The 22,981-nt window shown below is 33.6% G+C and overlaps 3 protein-coding genes across 4 annotated transcripts; 2 read left to right on the top strand and 1 right to left on the bottom strand.

Annotated features, from left to right (window-relative positions):
• Positions 1-1,314: 1,314 nt before the first annotated feature.
• LOC126976685 (deoxyuridine 5'-triphosphate nucleotidohydrolase) lies at positions 1,315-6,127 on the top strand. Of its 2 annotated transcripts, none has more exons than XM_050825183.1 (4): positions 1,315-1,389; positions 1,649-1,810; positions 3,094-3,230; positions 5,858-6,127. In XM_050825183.1, the coding sequence occupies exons 2-4, from the start codon at positions 1,713-1,715 to the stop codon at positions 6,058-6,060; spliced, it is 438 nt and encodes a 145-aa protein (XP_050681140.1). In that variant the 5' UTR covers positions 1,315-1,389; positions 1,649-1,712; the 3' UTR covers positions 6,061-6,127. The 2 variants fall into 2 exon arrangements, with proteins under 2 accessions (XP_050681140.1, XP_050681148.1); XM_050825191.1 differs by having other exon boundaries at positions 1,374-1,475.
• A 4,316-nt stretch (positions 6,128-10,443) lies between these two features.
• Positions 10,444-14,573, top strand: LOC126975507 (RNA exonuclease 1 homolog). Its single transcript, XM_050823440.1, has one exon. The coding sequence runs from the start codon at positions 10,605-10,607 to the stop codon at positions 13,863-13,865; it is 3,261 nt and encodes a 1,086-aa protein (XP_050679397.1). The 5' UTR covers positions 10,444-10,604; the 3' UTR covers positions 13,866-14,573.
• A 2,782-nt stretch (positions 14,574-17,355) lies between these two features.
• LOC126976674 (ubiquitin-conjugating enzyme E2-17 kDa) lies at positions 17,356-19,191 on the bottom strand. The gene is made up of 3 exons (XM_050825154.1): positions 18,929-19,191; positions 18,319-18,604; positions 17,356-18,144 (listed from the first exon to the last, which is right to left on the bottom strand). Exons 1-3 carry the CDS (start codon positions 18,970-18,972, stop codon positions 18,019-18,021), a joined length of 456 nt encoding a protein of 151 aa, XP_050681111.1. The 5' UTR covers positions 18,973-19,191; the 3' UTR covers positions 17,356-18,018.
• Positions 19,192-22,981: the final 3,790 nt, after the last annotated feature.

The raw sequence follows: 22,981 nt of genomic DNA, 5'->3' as shown, positions 1-22,981 counted from the left end.
TAGCAGTTAGGTATTTTTTTAAACCCAGACGAAAAATAAGATTTGCTATAAGTTTTACGTTCGTCAGTCTGTCCCTATTTTCCGATCAATATCAGCTGTTCAGTCGGAGTGTTTTTGCGTTTTTAATCAAAAAACACACTCATATTATAAAGGGGAAAGTTTGTATGTTTAATTATAGGTTTGTGCGTATATTTGTTACTCTTTAACGCTCTAATATGTATTTGGGTCTATTAAGATAATAAGATGATAAATTTAGTGGTGATATATAAATCAAGCTCGAGGAAATGATTCGAGCAAATGCCACTTGACTTAATTGGGTTCTAAAATTTTTCACATTTCTCTCTTGCTACGAACTGGCACCAATTCCTTTATATTATATCGTGTACGGAAATACTGAAAAATATTAGTTTTTACAGATTTGCGGTGTAAATCAGTATCAATGATCACTACGATACGTCTGTATTACCGTGTAAATAGCACTCATGTTCTTGTAAGCCGTTCATATTTACTGACAATGACTTTCTGTGCACATAATACAATATTGTTCTAAGGGCCTTTAAAATAAAGAGACTCTATGGGCAATGACTTTCCGTATATAAAATACAATATTGCTAATCATTGTTCACTGGGCCTCTAAAAAAAAGAGCTACTCAATAGTTTTCATTTCTGACTTTGTGCATGTCGCGTCCTTTCATCTGTCTTATTCTGACAAACAGGAGAGAAAGGGATGTGAACCCTTTTCAATAATTGTACTATATTTAATGAAAAAAATTTAGTTTTACGAAATAATTTACGCTTTTGCCAACCCATCTTATATGAATAAAATAAACTTACCGGTAGTAAGTCACACCATCCTTTTTTGCGTCGTTAACGTGTTATTTGAGGCTTGAGCACTTTTTTAAAGCCCACTTAGACTTGGTGATTGACACACAGTTGACACACGACTAAGAAGAAAGCTGAACTTACATTTTCTTTATGCACACTTTTGCCGTTCCACTATAAGAGTGCGAATGATATGTCCATATAATATATATGTAGAACCTTATTGTATTAAAAAAATAATTTCCAATTTATGGCATAAAAAAATAGTTGTATTGGGTATTGTATCATTGAAAAGAAATACGATAATCATTGTCAACTTGGGACCGCATTGGAATTTGTAGTTGCCTTTCCACAACAGCCGTAATAAAAAGAATACACAAGATTTGTAATTTTGAGTTACATGACAACCTCAATATTGAACGTATTATTCTCTTTGCTCGATATAAAGTGTTCTGTTGGCTGAATGCGCATACAGTGCACTAGTGAAGTGCCAAAAAAAATGTTCTGTCACTGTGCTGACAGCTGTTAAGACGAAAAGGCGGTAAAATTGCGTTTAGCGCTAAACTTGTGAGTATTTTAATTTTCAAGCTTGTTCTTTATATTTTTCTAATTCTAATTACTTAAAGATATAAGAATTGTAGCAATAAAATATAGTAAGTACAATACGTCTATTCTGATTATATTATTTTGATTGAATAACTAAGCAGCAAGCTAAGAAAGAAATTTCTTTATGGATTTTGGAATAATAGGCAGAATTACTCAAGTTATGTATTTTATAGTAATAATGATTGATTGTACATTTTAATTATTGATTAATGTATTCCAGGTTTATAACTCCGGTGTATCAGTAACTGCTCGTTTGTATATTAGAGAAAATTTTTGCAGCTAAAATGGTTTCAAAGGTAGAATTGAAATTTACGCGTCTCACTGAAAACGCATATCCTCCAGTTAGAGGATCTGATAAAGCAGCTGGTTTCGATTTGAAAAGGTACTCTTCCTTACATTGTTACTTTAAAACATTAAAATTAAGACTATATCGACGAATAGGCTAGCTGCATTGTGAACTAATATTATTTAGCAATTTCTTTACAGGGTTGGTTGTGTTGTTAAATATTTGTAGATATTACAATATAATTTATTTACATTATGCTTTGGGATAACATGAACCTAGTCTATTCTGGGTAGTAGGGAAATAATATACCCTATGTATTTAAGCCAGTACTGTGGTGTACCTAGGACACATAACAAAAAAATAACTTACAAATCCTGAACAAAATCAAAACGATATTCATAGTTTCTCTTTTCTAATGAGACAATATAGCTTTTATATTTTGTTAGGAATATTATATTACATGAATGTGAAACAATTTAATAAAATATTCTCCTGGCCAACATACAACATCTAAATGTACCTTGGCCACTGACCTAGGTACAATAGATTGACAGTGACCAAGGTACAACACTGTTCCAACTTCAACAAAATGGTGGAATCATATAATTTGGTGTTACTTATCTCGTAACTTTATGATTGTTTTAATACTAGTTAAAGAAACAAACCAATTGCATATAAAAGTTCAGTGACTATTATAAAATGTTTAAAACTATCAGACTTCAAAGCAAATTAAAAATACTTACTTACTTTTTACCCCAAAAAACTTTTTAACATCGATAACACCAAACACCAGCTTAACTGCGGAAAATGACTACTATCAGATTGAATAGTCAATAGTGATGTACAGAATACACTAGACAATAGCATTTAAAATCACAGGAATTTAAAAGAAAATCATCCTTTATATTATTATCCAGATTAAACTCTATTTTATTATTTATAGCTTGTTAGCAGCATTGATTATTTTTTAGTTTTATTTATTTAGAGCATTGGTAACAAGATCATCAGCTCAAACTGACATACAATAAAAGAAGGACATTTAAATCACTTTTCTCATATACTTGATTACAAGAAAAATGTTAGATTTATGGGCAAAAGAAATCTTGATGTAGCTTAGACCTCTATTTTATATAGTTACTACCAACATTGACCATGTATCGTCAACTATTGGAACATTCAACATTGAAAAAGTTTATCAGACTTTGTTCAGTTTATTTATGACCATATTAACACCACAATATTAATAACTGATATCATACTTAGCCAAAAGACAGACCTTTTAACGAATATTTTTCATCCCGAAATAATTGCAGCAGAACATACAGATTTACTACTTCAATATTTGCTATCTGTTTAATCTTTATTAATTCTATTTGCAGTGCTTATGACTATGTTGTACCAGCTAGGGGTAAAGAATTAGTCAAAACAGACTTACAAATAGAATTGCCATCTGAATGTTATGGCAGAGTTGCCCCACGTTCTGGATTAGCTGTAAAGAATTTCATTGATGTTGGTGGTGAGTTTCATATTTATTTATAACTAGCTGACCCGACAGACCTTGTTCTGTCAATAAACGGTTCGAGGGATATAGTAAATGTGTGGGTGGGATTGTGACACAACAAACTATATATGTTAACCTTCCTTGAGCTTCAACGAATCTATTTCAAAAGATTTCATTGAGATTGGTCGAATAGTTTAGGAGTTATTAGGGAACATACAAACATACATTCTCTTTTATATATATAGATTTAAAGTGAGTTGATGTGGGTGGTTTTATATTGATTATTAACAGATATGAAAAGGCCTCAAGCTAAACACAGTGGTGGAACTATGCATGGATGTACAAAAATATGAAGGTTATGAAGGCTACAGATCAATTATCTGAAGCCCAGGGCTCCAGGCACCAGCAAAGAATATATAGTTGTATAAGTACGGAAGCCTCACTCCACAAAATCAATTAAAGAAATAGGGACTCTTGTGGTCATGCAATAAGGTGTAATTCAGATCACACAGTGCTTTGAACCTACATTTTTATTCACCTAGAAGTTACCTCTCTTTCTATCTCATGACTCTTACCTCTTCTGACAACATTAGGGTTGACTTCTTTACCTAAAACTGTACCTATCTAGTATTAGGTCATCTTATAAAAATAGCTCAATTTTTTCTATAATATAAATAGGTATGTAATCATATTTTTAAATCAATATTCTTTTATTGTCAAACCTACATTTGTTGCAGATAGGAATGTATGCATTGTGTTCCACAACATAGCCAACCCTACTAAGTATGTAGGAAATAAATAGGTTAATTTCATTATAATAATAATCACTTGAAATTAGATTGTTTTAGCATCTTAAGGATGCTTAAATTCATATCCATTTTTAAATCAGTCGGATCAGTGAAGTAGGTGACAATGAAGATCGCATGTGAGTTCCTTCTAACTGGCCTACTCCGTAGACTGCCACATTTACTTAAAATTTCGTTACCGACATGGGGAGTGACACAGGCTTGGCAGCAGCAAACAATATATAAATACACAATTATTTCCTTTGCAATCATTTCTTATAGTTGTTGTTTGCTTTTTTTTGTGCTTGATAAACATATGAATTATTAGATACATAATATGTTTTACTGTCCTTTTTCCTGTAGGTATTGTGTAGGTAAATTATAAGACCACATTTTTGACCATAGTTTTACACAATTTTTTTTTTTATATATAAATTATCATGCAATCAGTCGAAAGACTATGAGCAGATGAATTCAATGTTATTTAGAGTAGAATCCCTAATAGGTAAAACACTCTCCAATGAATTATGGACATCTATTCAATTCCAAGATGTGCTGGCATTTCAGCTTTCTCATGACCTCAGGAACAGTAAGTGGCTTGCAACTCTTGCTCTGTATTTAACACAAGTGATACTAAGTTCTTCCTATTCTGTACATTAAACGGGTCAACCTCTGGCTAAATATGTGTATTTTCATTTATAATTTAAATTGTGAACAGTGGTACTTTGCCTGGTTCGATAAACTTATATGTTTTCTTAAGACATTTGAAGAAAATACATAAACATACTGTTTTAATTATAATTTCACAAGTGTTTGAATAATAACATAGCTATTACACAGTTACAAATTATTGTACCCTTTTTAATCATCAAATCAACTGTACATCCGGTTGCCAACTTTTATTAGAAGAAATAATAATATATAGAATTAATAGAGTATATCTGATTTCAAAGAAGCTTAATAAAGAGTACAGACTACCAAAAAAGAGTATCATTTATTTTGTACTTTTTGTTAACATATTAACATTAAAAAGGTGACTTTGTGGTTATGATAATGGGTTTGAATAATATTACATGACTGGCAATAGTACCTATAGTAAAAATTTTGTAAAAAAGAGTATTTTAGCATACATACTCTATTAGTGTTATAGATTAAAACCGTAAAAAGTAAACCTACAAGAAAAATAGTATGCAAGCAATACTCTATTTTAGTGTATGACTGGAAACCCTAACTGTACATACACTTGTTGATGAATTTTAAATGTTGAATATTCTGAGATTGTTATTCTATTTCTTATCAATAGGCTTTTGAACACATTCACTGCTACTTGTGGATAGCTGTACATAAAGGGGTGTGAAGCCAAACTAGCTGACCTGGCAAACATTGTTTTGCCATATAAATTATTTTTTTTTCATGGACATGTAACATTACTTTATTTTTCTAAAATAAACATAGCTTAACATACTTCTTATTACATCAGCTATCTGCCAATAAAAGTCCCGTCAAAATTTGTCCAGCCATTTCAGAGATTAGCCGGAACAAACAGAATAAAATTGTAAAAAATGTTATTTTGGTGTATGTACTGTATATATATTTATATAGATGTAGTAAAAAACGGTTATTTCAATATTACAAACAGACACTCCAATTTTATTTATATGTATAGGTATTTTGCTTGCACAGATGAGTGAGCAAGTCCACCCATATTATTCTTGGATTGGGTGTGTTTACTTTGTATAGGTCAAAATAGAAAAGTTATTTTGGCAACAACATTCATTATCATCTACACAGCTACAGTAAATGCCATATTAATTGAAATATGAACCTTTCTGAGACTAAATATTTGATATGTTTCAGCTGGTGTCATTGATGAAGATTATCGTGGAAATGTAGGTGTTGTACTATTCAACCATTCAGATAAGGAATTTGTGGTCAACAAAGGTGATAGAATTGCACAATTGATTTGTGAAAAAATTTACTATCCCGAGCTTATTGAAGTTTCTAACCTATCTGAAACAAATAGAGGTGAAGGAGGATTTGGATCAACAGGGACGCAGTAAAAATAAAGAAACCAGTATTATTAAAAATAATAATTAATCTCTTAAGTAAATAAAGCTATTCTTAAAATATTGTTTCATTAAAATCATAAAAATGGACACATTACTGGAATCATCAGGTACTTTCAAAGCAATCCATAACACTGATTATAGGTAAATTCTCAAAAGGCACACTTAGAGTGTCATTACTGGATTGTGATTCTTTGTTTTTCATAAGAAAAGGTTTAAATATACTCTTTAGTTTGTTATCTTGAGACAGTCCAAAATCAGTTTCTGCCTTTTCAACTCGCTTCTCTAAAATATCAACATTTCTCTGTAATCTTGAAACAACCTGATCAAGTACTTTTATTTTTTTTGATAAATTAGTTACTTCATTTCGATAGCTACATATATCTTGGGTTACACTTTTGTTACAATCATTGTTTTTTGTCTTTATCATGTGCAAGACGCTTGTCAATTCTTCTAATCTAGTTATCATATTATCAATCACATCTTGTATGGTTTGCAAATTGCTTCCTAAATCCAAGTTCAGGTAAGCAGTATAATCTTTTACAATTTCTTCTATCATTCTTATATTTTATCAGCAAAATTGGGGTATAAAAATTCTAAGGCACTTGCTACGTTGTCAATCAAGTTTGTTATTAACTTTGTCACATCCTGAAAAGAAGTCGGTAAACGGTCAAAAAACTTAATAACTAACTCCATTATGTACTTGTTTAAACGAAATGAGCTTTGACAAAATTTTACCTTCAATAAATTGCGAAACAGTGTCGGTATTGCGTATAGGCAACAAACTCGGTCCGATTTGATCCGACAGCCATGACACAAATTATTGAGTTGAGAGTTATGAAATGCAAAGTAGGTAGGTATGTGTCATGTGAAAATGTGACATTTGAGTCAATACAAAGGTTTTTTATTTCCATTATTTTTTTGAGATTTAGGCTCGAACGATACGTGCATCCGCCGTATTTAGTTTCGGATTTCATTTTATTTTGAATTATTTATTTCACATTGTAAATTTTCTTGAATGTTCCACATGTGATTGTGTTTGATTCCACATTAATTTTCTAAGGAAAGGAAACAAATTGCGTTAAAAGATGTACAACACGATAATTAAATCACGTCGGGGTCACCACTTTAGAGACTGAGCGTTTCGCGATTAAATAAAACAACTGCTTGACTGTGAGGAATATGTGGAAGATGATGATTTATTTCAGTTACATGATATATATACAAAATCCTTAAAACTAGTAAACCAATTACAATTGTTACATAAAAAAAAATTACATGTTTAGAAAATACACACCAATACTAAAGCTTACATTTTGACCAATAGTAAAACGTTTCATTCAATAAGAATTGAGAATAATATTATGTGTTCTATCTCGCTTTAAAACTAATGCTATCGCAGTAAACTCGAGTCGAACCTCGATCATCCGATGTCAATGAGCTTTTAGCACCTACTCTGTCGCTCATTGATTAAAATGAATGAATAGTGATCGACCCCGCGACGCTTCAGTTGAGTACGCTCGGCCTTGTTGCGAGGTTATGTAATGCGGAGCATGTGACTGATCACGTGAGTACATCTGCGGTCGTCGAGAGAACGTGACGATGCTTGTACTTCGATGAGATGACTACTGGTGATCTGTATGATTCTATGAGTTGATGTACAGCATTATGAAATGGTTCTTATCAGAGCTAATATTACGTTATATAAAATAAAATGTTCTTTTCAGAACGAATCTTTCGGCATACGCTTATTACAGTTATTATGCACGATCTATAATGCTACGAAGGTATTACGTTACAAGTTAGATATTAGACATTTGTATAACAATATGAATGAGACTCAACATCATCCAACTCCCCAAAAGATCTCCACGAATTTCGGTCCTACATCTTGACCAGATCGTCGGTCAATCTTGTAGGGGCCTACCAACACTGCGTCTTCCGGTACGTGGTCGCCAATCGAGGACTTTACTGTGCCACCCGCCATGAGCTTCCGCAACAGGCCCATAGTTAGCGACCACGTCTGCGTACCGTAAGTCATCACTGGCAAGACACACTGGTTGAAAACCTTCGTTTTCAGACACTGTGGTATTTGGGACGTCGAAGGACGACGAAGGCCCATCCGAGTTGGATTCGACAAGTGACCTCTTGCATGAAATTGGATCTGCTTAACTGGATTGTTTGTCCAAGGTAGACCTACTCGTCAACAATTTTGAGAGTACAGTTCCCAAATTGTTACAGGAGTAGGTGCGACATATACGATTCTTGATAACCCTAGAAAACAGCTTAAATACATGGTTTGGCGGGGTAGTAGCTATGAAGGATTAATTGAACATTGACACAAGTGTATCAAGATTCAACCATTCTTGAGAAGGTAGTGAAGCCCCTTTCACAACACTATGTTCAATAACCAAGAATAGTCCTTCCAGCAAGACTCAAGCTCGGTCTACGCAGTATTGGTTGGAAACGAACGTATCGGACTTCATCAGAGCTCAAGACTGCCCGTCGTCTAGTCCCGGTCTTAATCCGCTGGATTATGATTTATGGTCAGTTTTATAGAGTACGGCTTGCTCTAAACGCCATAATAATTTGGCGTCTCTAAAACAATCCGTACGACTAGCTATAATATAGAATCATTAGATACAATGTTTAGTGCGGTCAACACATTTAGAATAATCTGCCATGATGTACACAACGTATTCTTAAGAGCCCCCATCTATTTAGTTACACACTACACAGTCTGTGAATGCAGCGAGGTTGATGACGGTTAATCTATATTGCATAAAGCTGTAGTGAGAGGATGGAATTTAAGCTGTGACAACTGGGACAACTTTACCAGTGGGAGGGCCCTTTGCACAGAATGCCGGCTACATAATGAATACCACAATGGCACCTATTTCTACCGTGAAGAAGTAATGTGTAAGCATTATTCTGTTTCGGTCTGAAGGGTAATGTAGCTAGTGAAAATATTGGGCAAACGAGACTTAACATCTTATATCTCAAGAAGACGAGCGTAATTGTAGTGCCACTCAGTATTTTTGGATATTTCAAGAATCCTGAGCGCCACTACATTGTAATGGGCATGGCGTGTCAATCCATCACAGTACCATCAGCTGAATGTTCTGCTCTTCTCGTCCCTTATTGTCAAAAAAATCTGGATACATGACATGGACAACGGTCTCAAAAAATTTTGCAAAAACCAACAATATTGATTTATTATCATTTGAGAGGAAAGACGTCCACTGCTGAACAAGGGCCTCCCCCAAAGATTGCCATGACGATCGGTGCTGCGTCGCAACCTATTCCAGCGATCTTGATTAGATCATCGGTCGATCTTGTGGGGGTTACGGGGGGCAAGGGTGTTTTCTTGTTCATATGTCTTTTATGTACAAATGCTAATATTAATAGCTTCAGATCTTCAGAAAACTGAAAAGCCTTCCGGGTCTTATGTTAATTTATATTAAATTATAAGAATTTCGTGTGACAATATTCATTTATATAACTTAGCATGTTGGTACCGTGTAGTTTCGACTATTTGAAGGCCCTTCATCAGGGTGAATGTAGTAAATTCTATGATCTAGTGAGTTCACGGTGACGTCACACTGACACGTACTAATCGGTGCCAATTACCAAAACTGATGAATCGTGAGTAAAGCCGTTATAGAACTCACATTGTAATAATATTGACAAATTATCAAACACAAATTATCTTGCCCTAAATTAGGCATATAGCCTGTGTTATGGGTTGCAAGTCAATTATATATTTAATACAATATACCTGCTTAAACATAACATAAATACATATAAACATCCATATTCCTCATATAAATGCTTGCACCTACCGGGATTCGAACCCGGGACCTTTAGCTTAGTAGGTAGGATGGCTAACCACTCGGCTGTACAGGTCGTCAAGTCATCGTCGTAGTAGGTATCGAATATTATGAATAGGGAGTAGATTGTAGCGGGACATGAACTTATTGTATGTTGGTACCACGCGGGTTACAAAATGAAAGATCGTATTAAATTTCACCCAGTATAAATTCCAATATTTGTTCTCTTTTCACTAAACGAGTGAAAGTTTATGGTAATCTCATCTGTGTCATCTGATAATAATGTCGAAAAAATGGAATGCAAATACATATTTATGCCGAGTATATACTATTCGTAATGTAAGGATGAATGAATACACTTGTTAATAAACTTTTTATTTGTGCAGCTGTTAATAATATTAATAAATACATATTATTCTTCTTTTATTGTATTTTGGTTTTGAGCTGATAGTTTCATTACCAATGCTCTTAATTAAAAAAAATGGAACGGATATATGTTTATCATTGTCACTTGTCACCTCTTTTGATGAAAGGAAACTAGGTAGTAGGTACTGAAGATTGATCCCTAAAATTGTCTTTGCGTTTGCTTTCAGCCTGAGTATCTATTTGTTTTAAATAGTTTTATTAAAAATTACAAGAAAACTGTTGTAGATGTGTGAATTTCTCTTATAAGCTTATAATTTTGAAGTGTATTTATTTATTTCAAACATGCTTCCATCAACAGGCTATTTTAATGGCATAAACTGTCCGTTCTACAATACAGGTTTATGTGATCGGCCCTATTGCCATTTTCGTCACGTTAGAAAAGAAGCACAAAATATAAACGGTGATGGCGTTGTACATGGAGAGAAACTGCAAAAACTAGTTTCAGCAGCAGTCCAAAAAGTTCTGAAACAAACCGAGTGTAAAGCTACGTCGTCCTCTAAAGACAACCCAAATACTAACCAGTTAACGCATAGTAAAGCGACATATAACCCAACACCAATATCAGAATTAAATAAAAATAATAGTGAATCAGAAACACAAGAGAATTCGGATCAAAGACGCAGACATATTCCAGTTCCTTATACACCTCGAAAGCCCTCTTCTTTGCAAATAAAAAGGCCTGTAGACACTCTTGGTTCAAAGCTTTATGTTGCACCTGTTCAATATACACCAGGTGCTGAGAGTGCGCAGCTTGATACCTATTCACCAATTGGCTCTGTAAAAGAGTCAAATGAGAAATATAAACCGGGCACAGAGACTAAAATACAAGAATATACAATAAGTGGATCACAAAGTTCTAGTATGAACTATGTCCCATCTGATAAATATACCAGTAAGAAAAGAATTATTGAGTATAAACCAGCAGTTGTTTCTAAAAAGGTTGATTTTCCAAGTGTTAAATACCAGCCTACACCTAAGAACTTAGTTCCCTGTTTTTCAAGTGATGAGGATGAGCCACCAACAAAAAAACAAAAGACATCAAATGATCTGAATGGTTTTGATGATTTGGGTCCAGAGTTTGATATCCTAGATCAGATATTGGATGATGAAGAAATTGAAAACGAAGAAATGAGAGCAGATCAATTGCTAACTAAAAAAGAGGAAGTTGTAAAATTAGAACAACTTGAAAAAAAATGTGATAAAGTTCAACCCAAAAGTGATAAAGAATATTCAGAGTCTGAAGCAGATAGAAAGAAAGAAAGTGTTAAAAAACAATTACATGAAAAAGATAGTAAAGATTCTATAGCTGAGAATTGTAAAAAACATAAAGATCATGAAAAGACAAGGTCCCAGTCAAGCAGTAAAAGTTCACACCGGGAACAAAATAAGCATTCAAAAGACCCTGATCGAAAATCAAACCATAAAAGTAGTAAAACAGATAAAACAAAAGAAAGTTCTAATAAATATGATAAAAAATCACACTCAAGTTCAAAAGTTACAGATCATCATTCTAAGTCATCTGACTCAAAAAAAAATACATCATCACATACAACTAGAGATTCAAAGAGCTCAAAAACTAGAAAAGAAGACAAAAAGAAAAAACATGATACTCACAGTAAATCTCATAAAAAAACAAAACATGAGAAGAAAAAGAAAGAAGATAATAAATCAGAAACCATTTCTGATTGTGATCAGAATATGTCTGATAATATGGAATTACAGGATGAAGAATTACTATCAGAGCTTGATGACGAAGATATAGCTGAAGAATGCAAGCGAATTTTTGAAGAATATGTACCAGAACCCAAAGCAAAAATTCCCGAAGAGAATACCAATACCCAGGAAATTGCATCTGACGAAGAATATATTCCTACAAAAAAGAGGATATCACGTGCAATTGACAAAGATATTAAAGTAATACCTAAACCTACTGTAAAACCCAATTTCAAAGTCAGTGCAGCTCAAGCAATGGCAGAACGATTGGTTAAAATTAAACAGTTTCATGCAAACAAAAATATTGCAGAGCAAACCCCAACAATAAGTAATACTGTAAAAACAGAAAGCTCGAAATTGTTATCTGGACCAGGAAACACCAAGATTCGCATAGCCCATGTACCATATGCTTCTACAATGTTAACCGCAAAGAGATCAATTTCTACTGTTAATACTATTAGAAATGAACCATCAACAAGCATACCATCAACAAGTATGCCATCTACAACAATACAGACTGTAAAAAAAGGATCACAAAGAGTTGCACATGTACCAAATGACAAATTTATTGATAGGCCAGGTGTATTGGAACCTTTGGGGTCAAAAATTCCAGCAAATATCAGATCCACCTATTTAAATTTAATGATAGACCAATGTTTGAAGATTTATTCATCACCAACTGATGCCTATGCAAGAGCACAGCATGAAGAGTTAACAACTAGTAAGAAATGCAACACAGTACCAATTTATAAAAATTCATCTGTGTTAGCTATAAGTAGGTTAAAAAAAGAACTACAGGAGTGTAATGGTGTTAAGAAGTCTGGGCCCGATTGCTCCGCTGCACTCAAAACCCCTAATAGTAATACTGGCGCTGTGAGTGGTTCATGGAGTATTGAAAACAGAGGCAAGAAAAATTATGATGACTGTAAACAGTATTCTGGTGCAAAATTCTATAATAATATAAAGAAATGGATTTTGAATGAAGATGATTTACAGAACAATGGCTTTCCAAGGGTCCATAGTTCAGGAGAAAAGGGCAGGGCTATTATATATGGACAAAATAAGCAAACACCTCCCAAAGGCTTCATCAGAACTTGTTGTAGGTGTAAGAAAGAATATACTATTGATAAGAAAGGTTTTCCTTCTATTAAAGAAGACTGTATATATCATCCAAACAAAAAATATAGGTATCGAGGTGAAGTTAAATACCAATGTTGCAGCCAAGATGGCACTTCAGACGGATGCTGTATAGCTTCCACTCATGTATATGAATACACAGATTTTGATAATCTTAAAGGCTATATAAAAACGATGCCTCCAGAGCGAGAAATGGAGGACTATGGCGTTTATGCTTTAGACTGTGAAATGTGTTACACAACACATGGCTTAGATTTGACAAGGGTAACAGTAATTAATTCAGAGTGTAAGGTGATTTACGAAACCCTTATAAAGCCTTTACATCCAATAGTAGACTATAATACTCGATATTCGGGAATAACTGAAGAACAAATGATGAATGTGAGAACAACACTACTTGAAGTGCAGGCCACTTTATTAGCTATGTTTAACAGTAGAACAATATTAATAGGGCACAGCTTGGAATCAGATTTTAAGGCTCTAAAATTAATTCACGATACTGTCATAGATACTAGTGTGTTATTCCCTCATAAAATGGGTCCTCCTTATAAGAGAGCCTTAAGAAATTTATCATCTGAATATTTAAAGAAAATAATTCAAAATTCTGTTGACGGCCATGACAGTGCGGAAGATGCAACAGTCTGTATGCAGCTTATACATTATAAACTAAGAGAAGATCTTAAAACCAGGTGATAATTGCACACATTAAAGTATTATTATTATAATTAATAATAATAGTCTATTAGTTAAATAGACTTAGGGTTAATATTAAAAAAAAAGAACTGATTATCAATAATTTTAAATATGTATTTATATTTCATTACTCTTTAGTTTAACTTTTTCATATTCATAAGTTATTATTATGTTTTTTATTAAAGCAATAATATTCATAAAAATATCGATGTACCATACCATACCTGTCAAGAAAATGTTAAATATAGCCTTCAATTTTAGATAATTTATACATCTATAATCTAAATAAAGCCTCTTATTCTTAGAAAACAGGCCATTTTGGTTACATTACTTTAGGTGTGTGACTTGTCATATACACTCACAATATTTATGTCACTTTAGTATGTGTGTGTTGTTGAAAATAGAGGTTAACAGTTCACCTTTTTTTTGACATGTTCACAGCTGTCACAGTCTATCTAGATTCTGGATATAGGTATAAATTATCTAAGCTTACCATTTAGCCGTCCAAAGATGTTGTTTTATCATAATTTTATTCTATAGTAACTAATTCAAAATATTATTAAATGCTTAGGAACACCAGATATCCACCATTTTTTGGCTTAACAAATACTGTATCATAATATATATGCCTAGTTCTAAGCATAGATTTTTAAAGATGTAAAAGCAATGTTTTAGAGGTTTTCACTAATTTAATAAATATTTTTTTTTTATTGATTATTTATTATTCCAAAAAGATGAATTGTTTTACTGTAAGTAGTATAAACATGTACCTATACTATAGAATTACCTAATTTGTATTCAGATTCAGATATATATACCATCGTATTTTATTATATAAGGCTGATTTACATTTTTAGAAGTGGGAGGCTAATTTGCACAGGATGCCAGCTAGATTATGGGTACCACAATGGTGCTTTTTACTGCGATGAAGCAGTATAAAGATTATTGTTTTTCAGTCTGAAGGGCCAGGGAAATGAGACTTAACATCTTATGTCTCAAGGTAATGTAATCATAGTACCACAGTTTTTAGGTTTATCAAGAATGAGTGAGTGGCACTGCATTGTAATGGACAAGGCGTATTAATTACCATCAACTAAACATTCTGGTCATCTTGTCCCTCATTGTCATAAAAAAAGGCTTTGACCGCATAAAGCAAATGAAGGCCAATGAAAGGACTTCCTCCTTTTTCACTCCATCGCCTCAAACACTTGTTCTTATTCGTTTATTAGCATTCTTTTTTCGCCTTAGTGTCTTATATCGGTATTCGACCTTAGAATGCAACTAGGCAAGAAGTTCACCTAATGGAAATCTCATGGTGATCAAAAGTGACTGTGTGGAGGAAATAAATTGAGAATGGCGCTGGTATGCCAGACATCAATGCTTTCTTATATTAACTGATAATGAGGTTATGTCTGGTGGATTTTGCTAAAAGTTCGCCGAGATAGATGCTGTAGAAGATTCGATAAGTTAGTATCGGGAAGCAGGTCACTTAGTCCACCCATCGGGTACTTTTTACCCGACTGCACTAGAAGGAGAGTTGTTTTTCGAGGGTTTGTATGTATTGTTTGGCACGCTTTGTGCTCTGAAGTGCTCGATGGAATTTAGCTTGAGAGGTGACGTTCTATTCTATTCTTTCTAGTGGCTTCTGTGGAAGGGGCACCACAACTCGCCAATGTGACGTTGAAAGACCAACAAGCTTAGAGTGTGTCATTTGATCGGTGTAGAATTCGTATTTACCGAGTGACACTTGGTATATCAAAATAAATAAAAAACAAAATCCTGATTGCTACAATTTTTCTTGTATTTAAAAATAGTAAGCAATTTAAAAATAGTAGCTCCTGTTCTATATCTAATGTACCGTTAAGGCCTAAAGACTATTGTGTAAGGTCTAAATGACATTTTTTGTATGGATTTGACGCTTATAAGCAATGCTAAGGCAACTTTGGCGATTCTTATGCTTAGTGCAATCTGGTATGACAACTTTCTTGTTTTATGGTTATCCATTTTCAAATCACATCTAAAAGCAGTCGAATTTTTTAATTAACGTTTTTTTTTGTTTATATGGTAGAGAAGAACAAATGAGCGTCTTGTAATTATAAACCAATATAAACTGATTGAATACCAACTTCTGCAACACCAGAGGAATCACAGGAGAGTTGTCGGCCTTTTAGTGTGCACGCTTTTTTATAGTACCCATGTTATATTGACCTAGAAACGAAGAAATGTAGTAGTAATGAAAGCCGCGATGTAGATCGTCACGTCCGCATATGCAGACAGATGGGTTACCTCCACAATATGTCGCTTGCGTCTTGGTCATTCCAGCACACCTGTCCACCTGCACAAGATCAGAGTTAGAGATCACTCCTTGTGTGAATGTGGCTTGGACGACGGTACTGTATCTCATATAGTATTTTCCTGTCCTAAACTACTTCATCCCCTTTATGACGTTCTTCCACCGAATTTTCCCCGTCCAGTAAACGTTGAATGTTTGTTAACGTCTGTGTTTAGTCCATATTGTAATTTTTTTATGTAAATATGTGAAATATAATAATATTAAGCTGTAAATATGTACACTCTACATGTGTATTTTGTATAATATTGTGTTGTTCCAGGCTAGAAACTAACCATATAAAATATCGCTATACTCAAAAAACCTACCACTTATAAATTATCCAAATTAAATTCATACAAAATTTCCATTCATAACGTGTCTCTTCAATTCCACTCGACATTGGCGAAATAATTTGCGCCCGACTGGTGCATCTCAAAAGATAGATAATGATATCCAAGTTTGTGTCTTGTGCGAAAGTGGTGGTCGGCCGCAGGCCTTCGCTACCCTGTGGTAGAAGACTCACTAAAAGGCAACATTTTAACGCATTACAAATTATCTAGCCATTCACAGAGCACTGTATCTCCGGCAACTCAAGCAGCTCCACAGTGCAGTGGATCAAAATTTTGGAGGTGATATGGACACCCCAGTGCACCAGACCAGGGATGTTTTGACTGACAATGGCTTTGTTGAGCGCTAGAATGTGGCCCAGCTTGAAGGTGTGAAGAAGGTCTTCTACCACTTTTATCACGGGGAGTGTTCCGAAGAGCTGTTTCACCTGATTCCTGCCGCCGAAATCCAGCTTCGCACGATACGCCAGAAATTAGGATGTTATCCCCACCACCTAGATGTGTGGCAGTCCTCCACAGTGCGGTTTTCAAGGAGCTTACAACGTCTGATCTCGTCAAATTTCCGAGATATGTTGGATGAGGGCAGCACATGATCAATTGTCATGGAGATTTTCGGGGACACCTTTGTCTAGCAGTGGTCTTCCGGCTGATGATTATGGTGTTCCAGAGGTGCTAATTTCAGCACCATACCATTAATTATGATACGAATGAAGAATAGTGTTTTCATCATCACATAGTGTAGTCATGTTAAGTTTGTAAAATAATCATAGAAGAGAGAAATTATAAGAATTTGAATAACAAAAACACAAGATAACTAAAAAAACATTTAATATGACAAAAATATTTTGCATAATATACCTTTACTATAATTTTCATGTTATAAATAAGCAATTCAAATTATTATGTTATTGATAGCCACTGAAAAGTTATGTAATAACGGATGATGTGCTTTTTTTATAAAACTTATACATATATACATAAATAAATTATTCAGATGATAATGTTTCAACTATATTAATTGGGGAACAATACATTAATAAATATACTAGTTTCAAATACATATTTTAATGATCAACAAAGTATAATAATTAAAATACATAAAGTACGTAATTGACAGTATAAATACATATATCAGAGTTCAATGTGAATTAATGAGATTTAAGTCAAGTGTGAAAATGATCTACGGTTAAAACATATTTCTATACCAATTATTGAGATACTACGAACAATTGCTTTACAATTAGTGTGATACAGAAATAACTTTCAAAACTACTAGTATATCAATAATGCAAACTCACTGAAGTAGTTCATAGTATTTATTTAATCCAAAACTGACAGCAAAGGTATTTGGTAGGGTAATAGTAATTGTTATTTGTGAACACTTGTCCCAATGAATTAGTAGCACCCCTTACAACTAAGGGAGTTTATATTATTTTGTATAATATGAGTGTGCAGACTCCCAAAAGTATTATTACTAATCAATAAATGATTGTTCCACGCATGCTTTTACACGCTTCTCATACTCCCTTCGATTTTCTTTATAGAGCTGAGCAGCCATTGAGTTTGCTGGAGAATTGGGGTTCGGGTCACTTAACAGGGACTGTAAATTAAAATTAAATATTGTTATAATACAGGCCTTATGTGAGTGTTATCTATAGCTCAATAATGACTCTGTAAAAACCATAAAAATTTGTGTAGTTCACCATTAAATACTTTTAATTGCAATAATATATAAACATATTTTATTGTAAATTCAAATTAGGTTAAAAAATACCTGTATTGAAGTTAAGATGGCTGAAACATCGTACGTAGGGCTCCACCTATTCTGCAATATGTCTAAGCATATTCCTCCATCTGCATACACATTTGGATGAAACATCTTTGAAACAAAACGAACAGTGGGTGGCTTATTAGGGTACTCCTCTGTAAATTCAATAGTGAGCTTAAATGTGCCGTCCTCAAATGGTGTATCATGAGGTCCGAAAATAACAGCATTCCAGATCATGATATTATTATCAGTTGGAGCACCTGACACTCCAGTGGGAGGGTCCTCTTGAAGGCTGAAAGTAGATCAAATTACAAACTTAAGGTTCATATTTTATTAATTAGGTCATTTAATAATTAATTATAATAAAAATGTGTCAAGAGTCACAAATAACTAATTTGTGAAAAAAAAAGAAGATGGAATGATGACGCATTACAAAGGATAAAATAAGTAAAAATTATGTAGAATCAACAAATCGATCTTTTGTTTAGAATGGTGTTTCGTAGTACACTATAGAACTTTTAATAATGTACAATTTTTATCAATCAGTTGGTTATAAGCAGCAAGGATTGTATTTTTAAGTTTAATAATAGCTTTTAATGATCATAGCACTACAAACCGTTTAAAATCTCTCATGAGACGTCGTCTTGCAGGAGTTGACATCTTGATTTCACAAAAACTATTACTTCACGAAGGCTTAGAAATAAAGTTGATAATTCTTAACAATATGATTTTAAGTATATCATGCGAGAAATTTACTTCACAGGTACTATTGATGCCAATTCTTTTTGATATTAGATTTTCCTTCGTCGAAGGTTGTCAGAGAGAACGACCATGAATTCATCAAAAAAAACGAGCCATAGCCGAGGGCGAGAATGAGATCAAAAACCCAAACGTCATAGGCAGCAGAACGTTTAATCTTATTTTTTAAATGGTTTGTAAAATTTACATTCGAGAATTTTAGCCAATATACAACAGCTGATATGAGTAGCTTTTATTGTCTGGCGAAACCTGAACCTAGCAAAAGGCGGCAAACCAACTAAAGTAGGACTAAATAATTTTGATACTTTTACTATTTTTTTTGTTAATTCCTTACCGGATATTATATACTGGTTTTGGTTTTTCAATTTCTATCGTTTATTACGTAATTATTGTACACACAATAATGAGACATGAGATCTGCAGTAAAATGTATTATTAAAAATTTTTACTACACGTTTACTATAATGTCAAAGGGATCATTTTATCAGAACCTAGTATTGCAGGAGTAACAAGTACCGACAGTGCAAGAACAATATTTTATGAAAACCACTACACAGCTGGTGTGAACATAAAAATAAAAGCCATAAACCAAGAATAACAGCCTTTATTCACATCAAAATCTGATTCTAAAATTTCTATTCACACAGATTCGTCTCACCTTACTAATGGAACTATCATCCTTACTTATGACGAATGGTTCTAGCTCTTCTATTATTCTATCCCTGGTGTGTTACATCTATGCATATTATTTGTTTTCCTTCAGCCCTTTTTGGAGTAATGCTTCTTAAGTATTTTTGTCACCAAGCAGCAGCGATATCAAAGCGTTCAATGAGAACCTAGCGTTCATTTTTATTTTGTTTGAACTCATAGCTATTTGCCATAGTATTCTGCACAAGGATTCATAGCAGTCTGGTATATATATTAGGTCCCACATCTTCTTTGGTTTCTTTTTACGTTCAGAGAATCTTTTATAATAGTAATTACTCTTCATAATTTATATTTCTTCTGAAACGGTTTCTCCTTCTTTTACGAACTTTTTCTCAATTTCCTCATCTTTTGGATTGCTTTTATGTTGTTTCCAAGGTATGTTCTTTTGATTTATTTTATGTATTATGCTTTTATTTACCCAGTCCTGATTTGGAGGGTTCAGTAATTTAGTTTTTTTTACTTTGCAGTGCTGAATAGTTTGTTTCAATCTTTTTTCAAATTGTGCATAATTATCATTGGCATTCTCGTTGTTATGAATTTCTACATATTTATTGAGTTTAGTATAATCAATTGTGGTAAATATTCTATTTTTGTTTTGGTTCTGGTTCAAATTTATCTATTTCGAAGAATACCTGCTTATGGTCTGAGGATACATCGAGGATTCAATGACAATGATACATGGTCTAGCAGGGTTTTCTTTTGTGGTGTTTCACAAGTACAGTGTTCAAAATTGATCTTGTTGATAATTTTGAAACGATTTTCTTTGAGTGTACCTTATAATCTTCTACTAAGTTTTCGGGGGCCAATAAATCAAAATTAAAGTCACCAAAAACTACTGCTTTTTTCTTGTTATTTATTTGTATTGATAGGGTGTCTAGAAAGTTTTTGACGTTTGATCGACCAGGTTTATATATGGCAACAATATCCACGGATAGCTTTTCCAAATATATCCATAAGAAGTTGTTATCCTACGAAAGTTCTTCAATTAGATAATGTTTCAATTTGTTGCTAGCAAAAATCGAGACCCCTCCTCCAATTGTAGTTTTTCTGTAGTGATAGTAGTGAGTGTAACCCGGTATATGAAGTCTTTTGGCCTCTTCGTCGCTTTTAGTCCAAGTTTCTGATAAAATTATCAGATGCAGTGCAGTTATAAATGAATCCACTATACATCGTATCTAGTCAAGCTTTCCAGGTTTAACTATTCTCCGTGCGTTAGGATATAGACATTTCAGTGATTTTTTATTAGTTATTAAGCCATCATAATTGTGTAGGACTTAGTATGTAGTGGTTTTAACTTTTTTATTGCGATTACTTACAGTATGTCGTTTTTCGGAAGAGAGCTGACAATTTTAGGCATACCCATCAATATACTTGATTCGCAGGCTGTGTTCCCCGTTTGCAGTCCGGCGTTTCAGTTCGTCTCTGAGTTTATGAAACCGTGCTTGTTGAAATGGTGTTTGATCTGAAAAGATTCTTATTGCGTCGTTTTTCATCTTATTTATATTTCGAAGTATAATCTTTGTGGTGTATTCTGATTCAAAGCAGGCTTTAATGGGACGGTTTTCATTAACTTTGTATTTCCCAATCTTTATGATTTTGATTGTTTCAGGGCTGTCTTTTGAAATAAATTTTATAATTTTCATCAGCTCAACTTTATTTTTTTCTGTTGGTCTCTAAAGTCGCAATATCGCTAAACATTTGTTTCTTTTTTGTTTCAGTAACGCGTCCTTCTCTTCTTGTTTTTGTTTTAAATTTGCTCATCATAGTAAATAACATCGCCGCACATAGCTTTTGATCGTTCGCATAGAAATATTCAAGAAACCCAATGTAAACATACTCCGACGTAGTCGCCAGACACAACAGATTGGTTGACATTGTCATAGTGCTATTTTAATTTCTTGTTGTTATTTCGTTAGGCCTGGAAAGATAATCAGTAAATTTTTCCCGTCCCGTCATCCCTCATTTTAGTGCTCCATAAAGCGCAGATCCAGGCATCAAATACTGTTCTCATCTTTTGTCTGTTGTAACCTCGAACCATTGGTTTGAATCTAGAATCATCAACGGCTTTATGAACCGACTCACTTCATTGTGTGTTTCTACTTCTTTCTACTACTACTGTTTGAACTGATTCCTACCGCCAAATTGGACCTCCGCACCTAACGCCACAAACTCAGATATTATACTCTCGGTGGCAGATCAAAGCCCTTGTTCGATGCGTCAGGTTAGCTGCTCACTGAAGCTGGTATAGGCATCCAAATGTTTGCATGCTTTTTCCAGCCCCAATCTTCAGGATTTTGATATCTTCCAAGCCGCGAATATTCCCGGTGTTATACTCGGAGAATGTAAAAATGAGTCGTAGCAGGCAGATGTTCATTTGTCTCCAAACGATAACTCGGACCTCTTATACCTGCTTAACATTTTCGAAAATGTATATACCTAGGTACCACTATTCCTCTTAGAAATTACTAAAAGAAACAATATTTTGGTAAGTGCTATAGAAAGGAAAACAGTTAAGAATGAATAAGAAAAATAAAATGTACTAATACTTGAGATGTTGTGTTCTGTATATAATAAAATCGAGACGAATCTATATGTTTTTGCATTCTATAGGGCTCGTCAAGACGATGTTCGCGCAGTTATTAATTGTACTTAATGATTTCTTGCAGTAAACCGGTATGGTATCAGTTGTGGTATGTGCCATAATTATAAAATCGGCTTTGATTTTCTACGACGTGAATTGTCTATATATATAGAACGTGTAGATAGAATATAAAGGATAGCCTTAGATACAACGTCATTGCCACTGTTATTTTCGATATCTTGTCACAGTGACAATCAGTGATATTATAACCTGTGAGGCTGTGACATCAAAAGAGTACTCTACGTTCATTTATAATTTATATCCTCTTTGAAACTGTCTGTCTTTTTCTTCCCTATATATTATTATATTCTTTGTTGTCTTTGTAAATTTATTGAAACAAGAATGAAACAAAATACTTCTAAATCAAAGAGTTAATAATATATAGGTAAAAGAAAGCCTTCTCTACGCATTATGAGCTGTCTATTTGACGACTAGCGCCATCTGGAAATTGGCCCCGAAAATAACTATATATAAGCTCGAAATTATAAAATTAATTTTTAATGTTGTGACGCAATTAAATATTTATTAGTTATTTAATTTTGCTACAACGTAGAACATAAA

The sequence above is a fragment of the Leptidea sinapis genome, chromosome 2, assembly GCF_905404315.1.
Source record: "Leptidea sinapis chromosome 2, ilLepSina1.1, whole genome shotgun sequence".
In the NCBI taxonomy this organism is placed as follows: domain Eukaryota; kingdom Metazoa; phylum Arthropoda; class Insecta; order Lepidoptera; family Pieridae; genus Leptidea; species Leptidea sinapis.
The sequence above is the reverse complement of the archived record's forward strand: the minus strand, read 5'-3'. Positions and strand labels throughout refer to the sequence as shown.

Bases quoted from the DNA above. Each gene is read 5' to 3' on its own strand.
- LOC126975507 (XM_050823440.1), top strand. From the start codon at position 10,605: ATGCTTCCATCAACAGGCTATTTTAATGGCATAAACTGTCCGTTCTAC.
- LOC126976674 (XM_050825154.1), bottom strand. From the start codon at position 18,972: ATGTCAACTCCTGCAAGACGACGTCTCATGAGAGATTTTAAACG. The intron at 18,605-18,928 runs GTTTGTAGTGCT...ATCTACTTTCAG, and splicing joins CTCATGAGAGATTTTAAACG to CCTTCAAGAGGACCCTCCCA. The intron at 18,145-18,318 runs GTATTTTTTAAC...TTTAATTTACAG, and splicing joins CCATCTTAACTTCAATACAG to TCCCTGTTAAGTGACCCGAA.
- LOC126976685 (XM_050825183.1), top strand. From the start codon at position 1,713: ATGGTTTCAAAGGTAGAATTGAAATTTACGCGTCTCACTGAAAACGCA. The intron at 1,811-3,093 runs GTACTCTTCCTT...TTCTATTTGCAG, and splicing joins GCTGGTTTCGATTTGAAAAG to TGCTTATGACTATGTTGTAC. The intron at 3,231-5,857 runs GTGAGTTTCATA...GATATGTTTCAG, and splicing joins GAATTTCATTGATGTTGGTG to CTGGTGTCATTGATGAAGAT.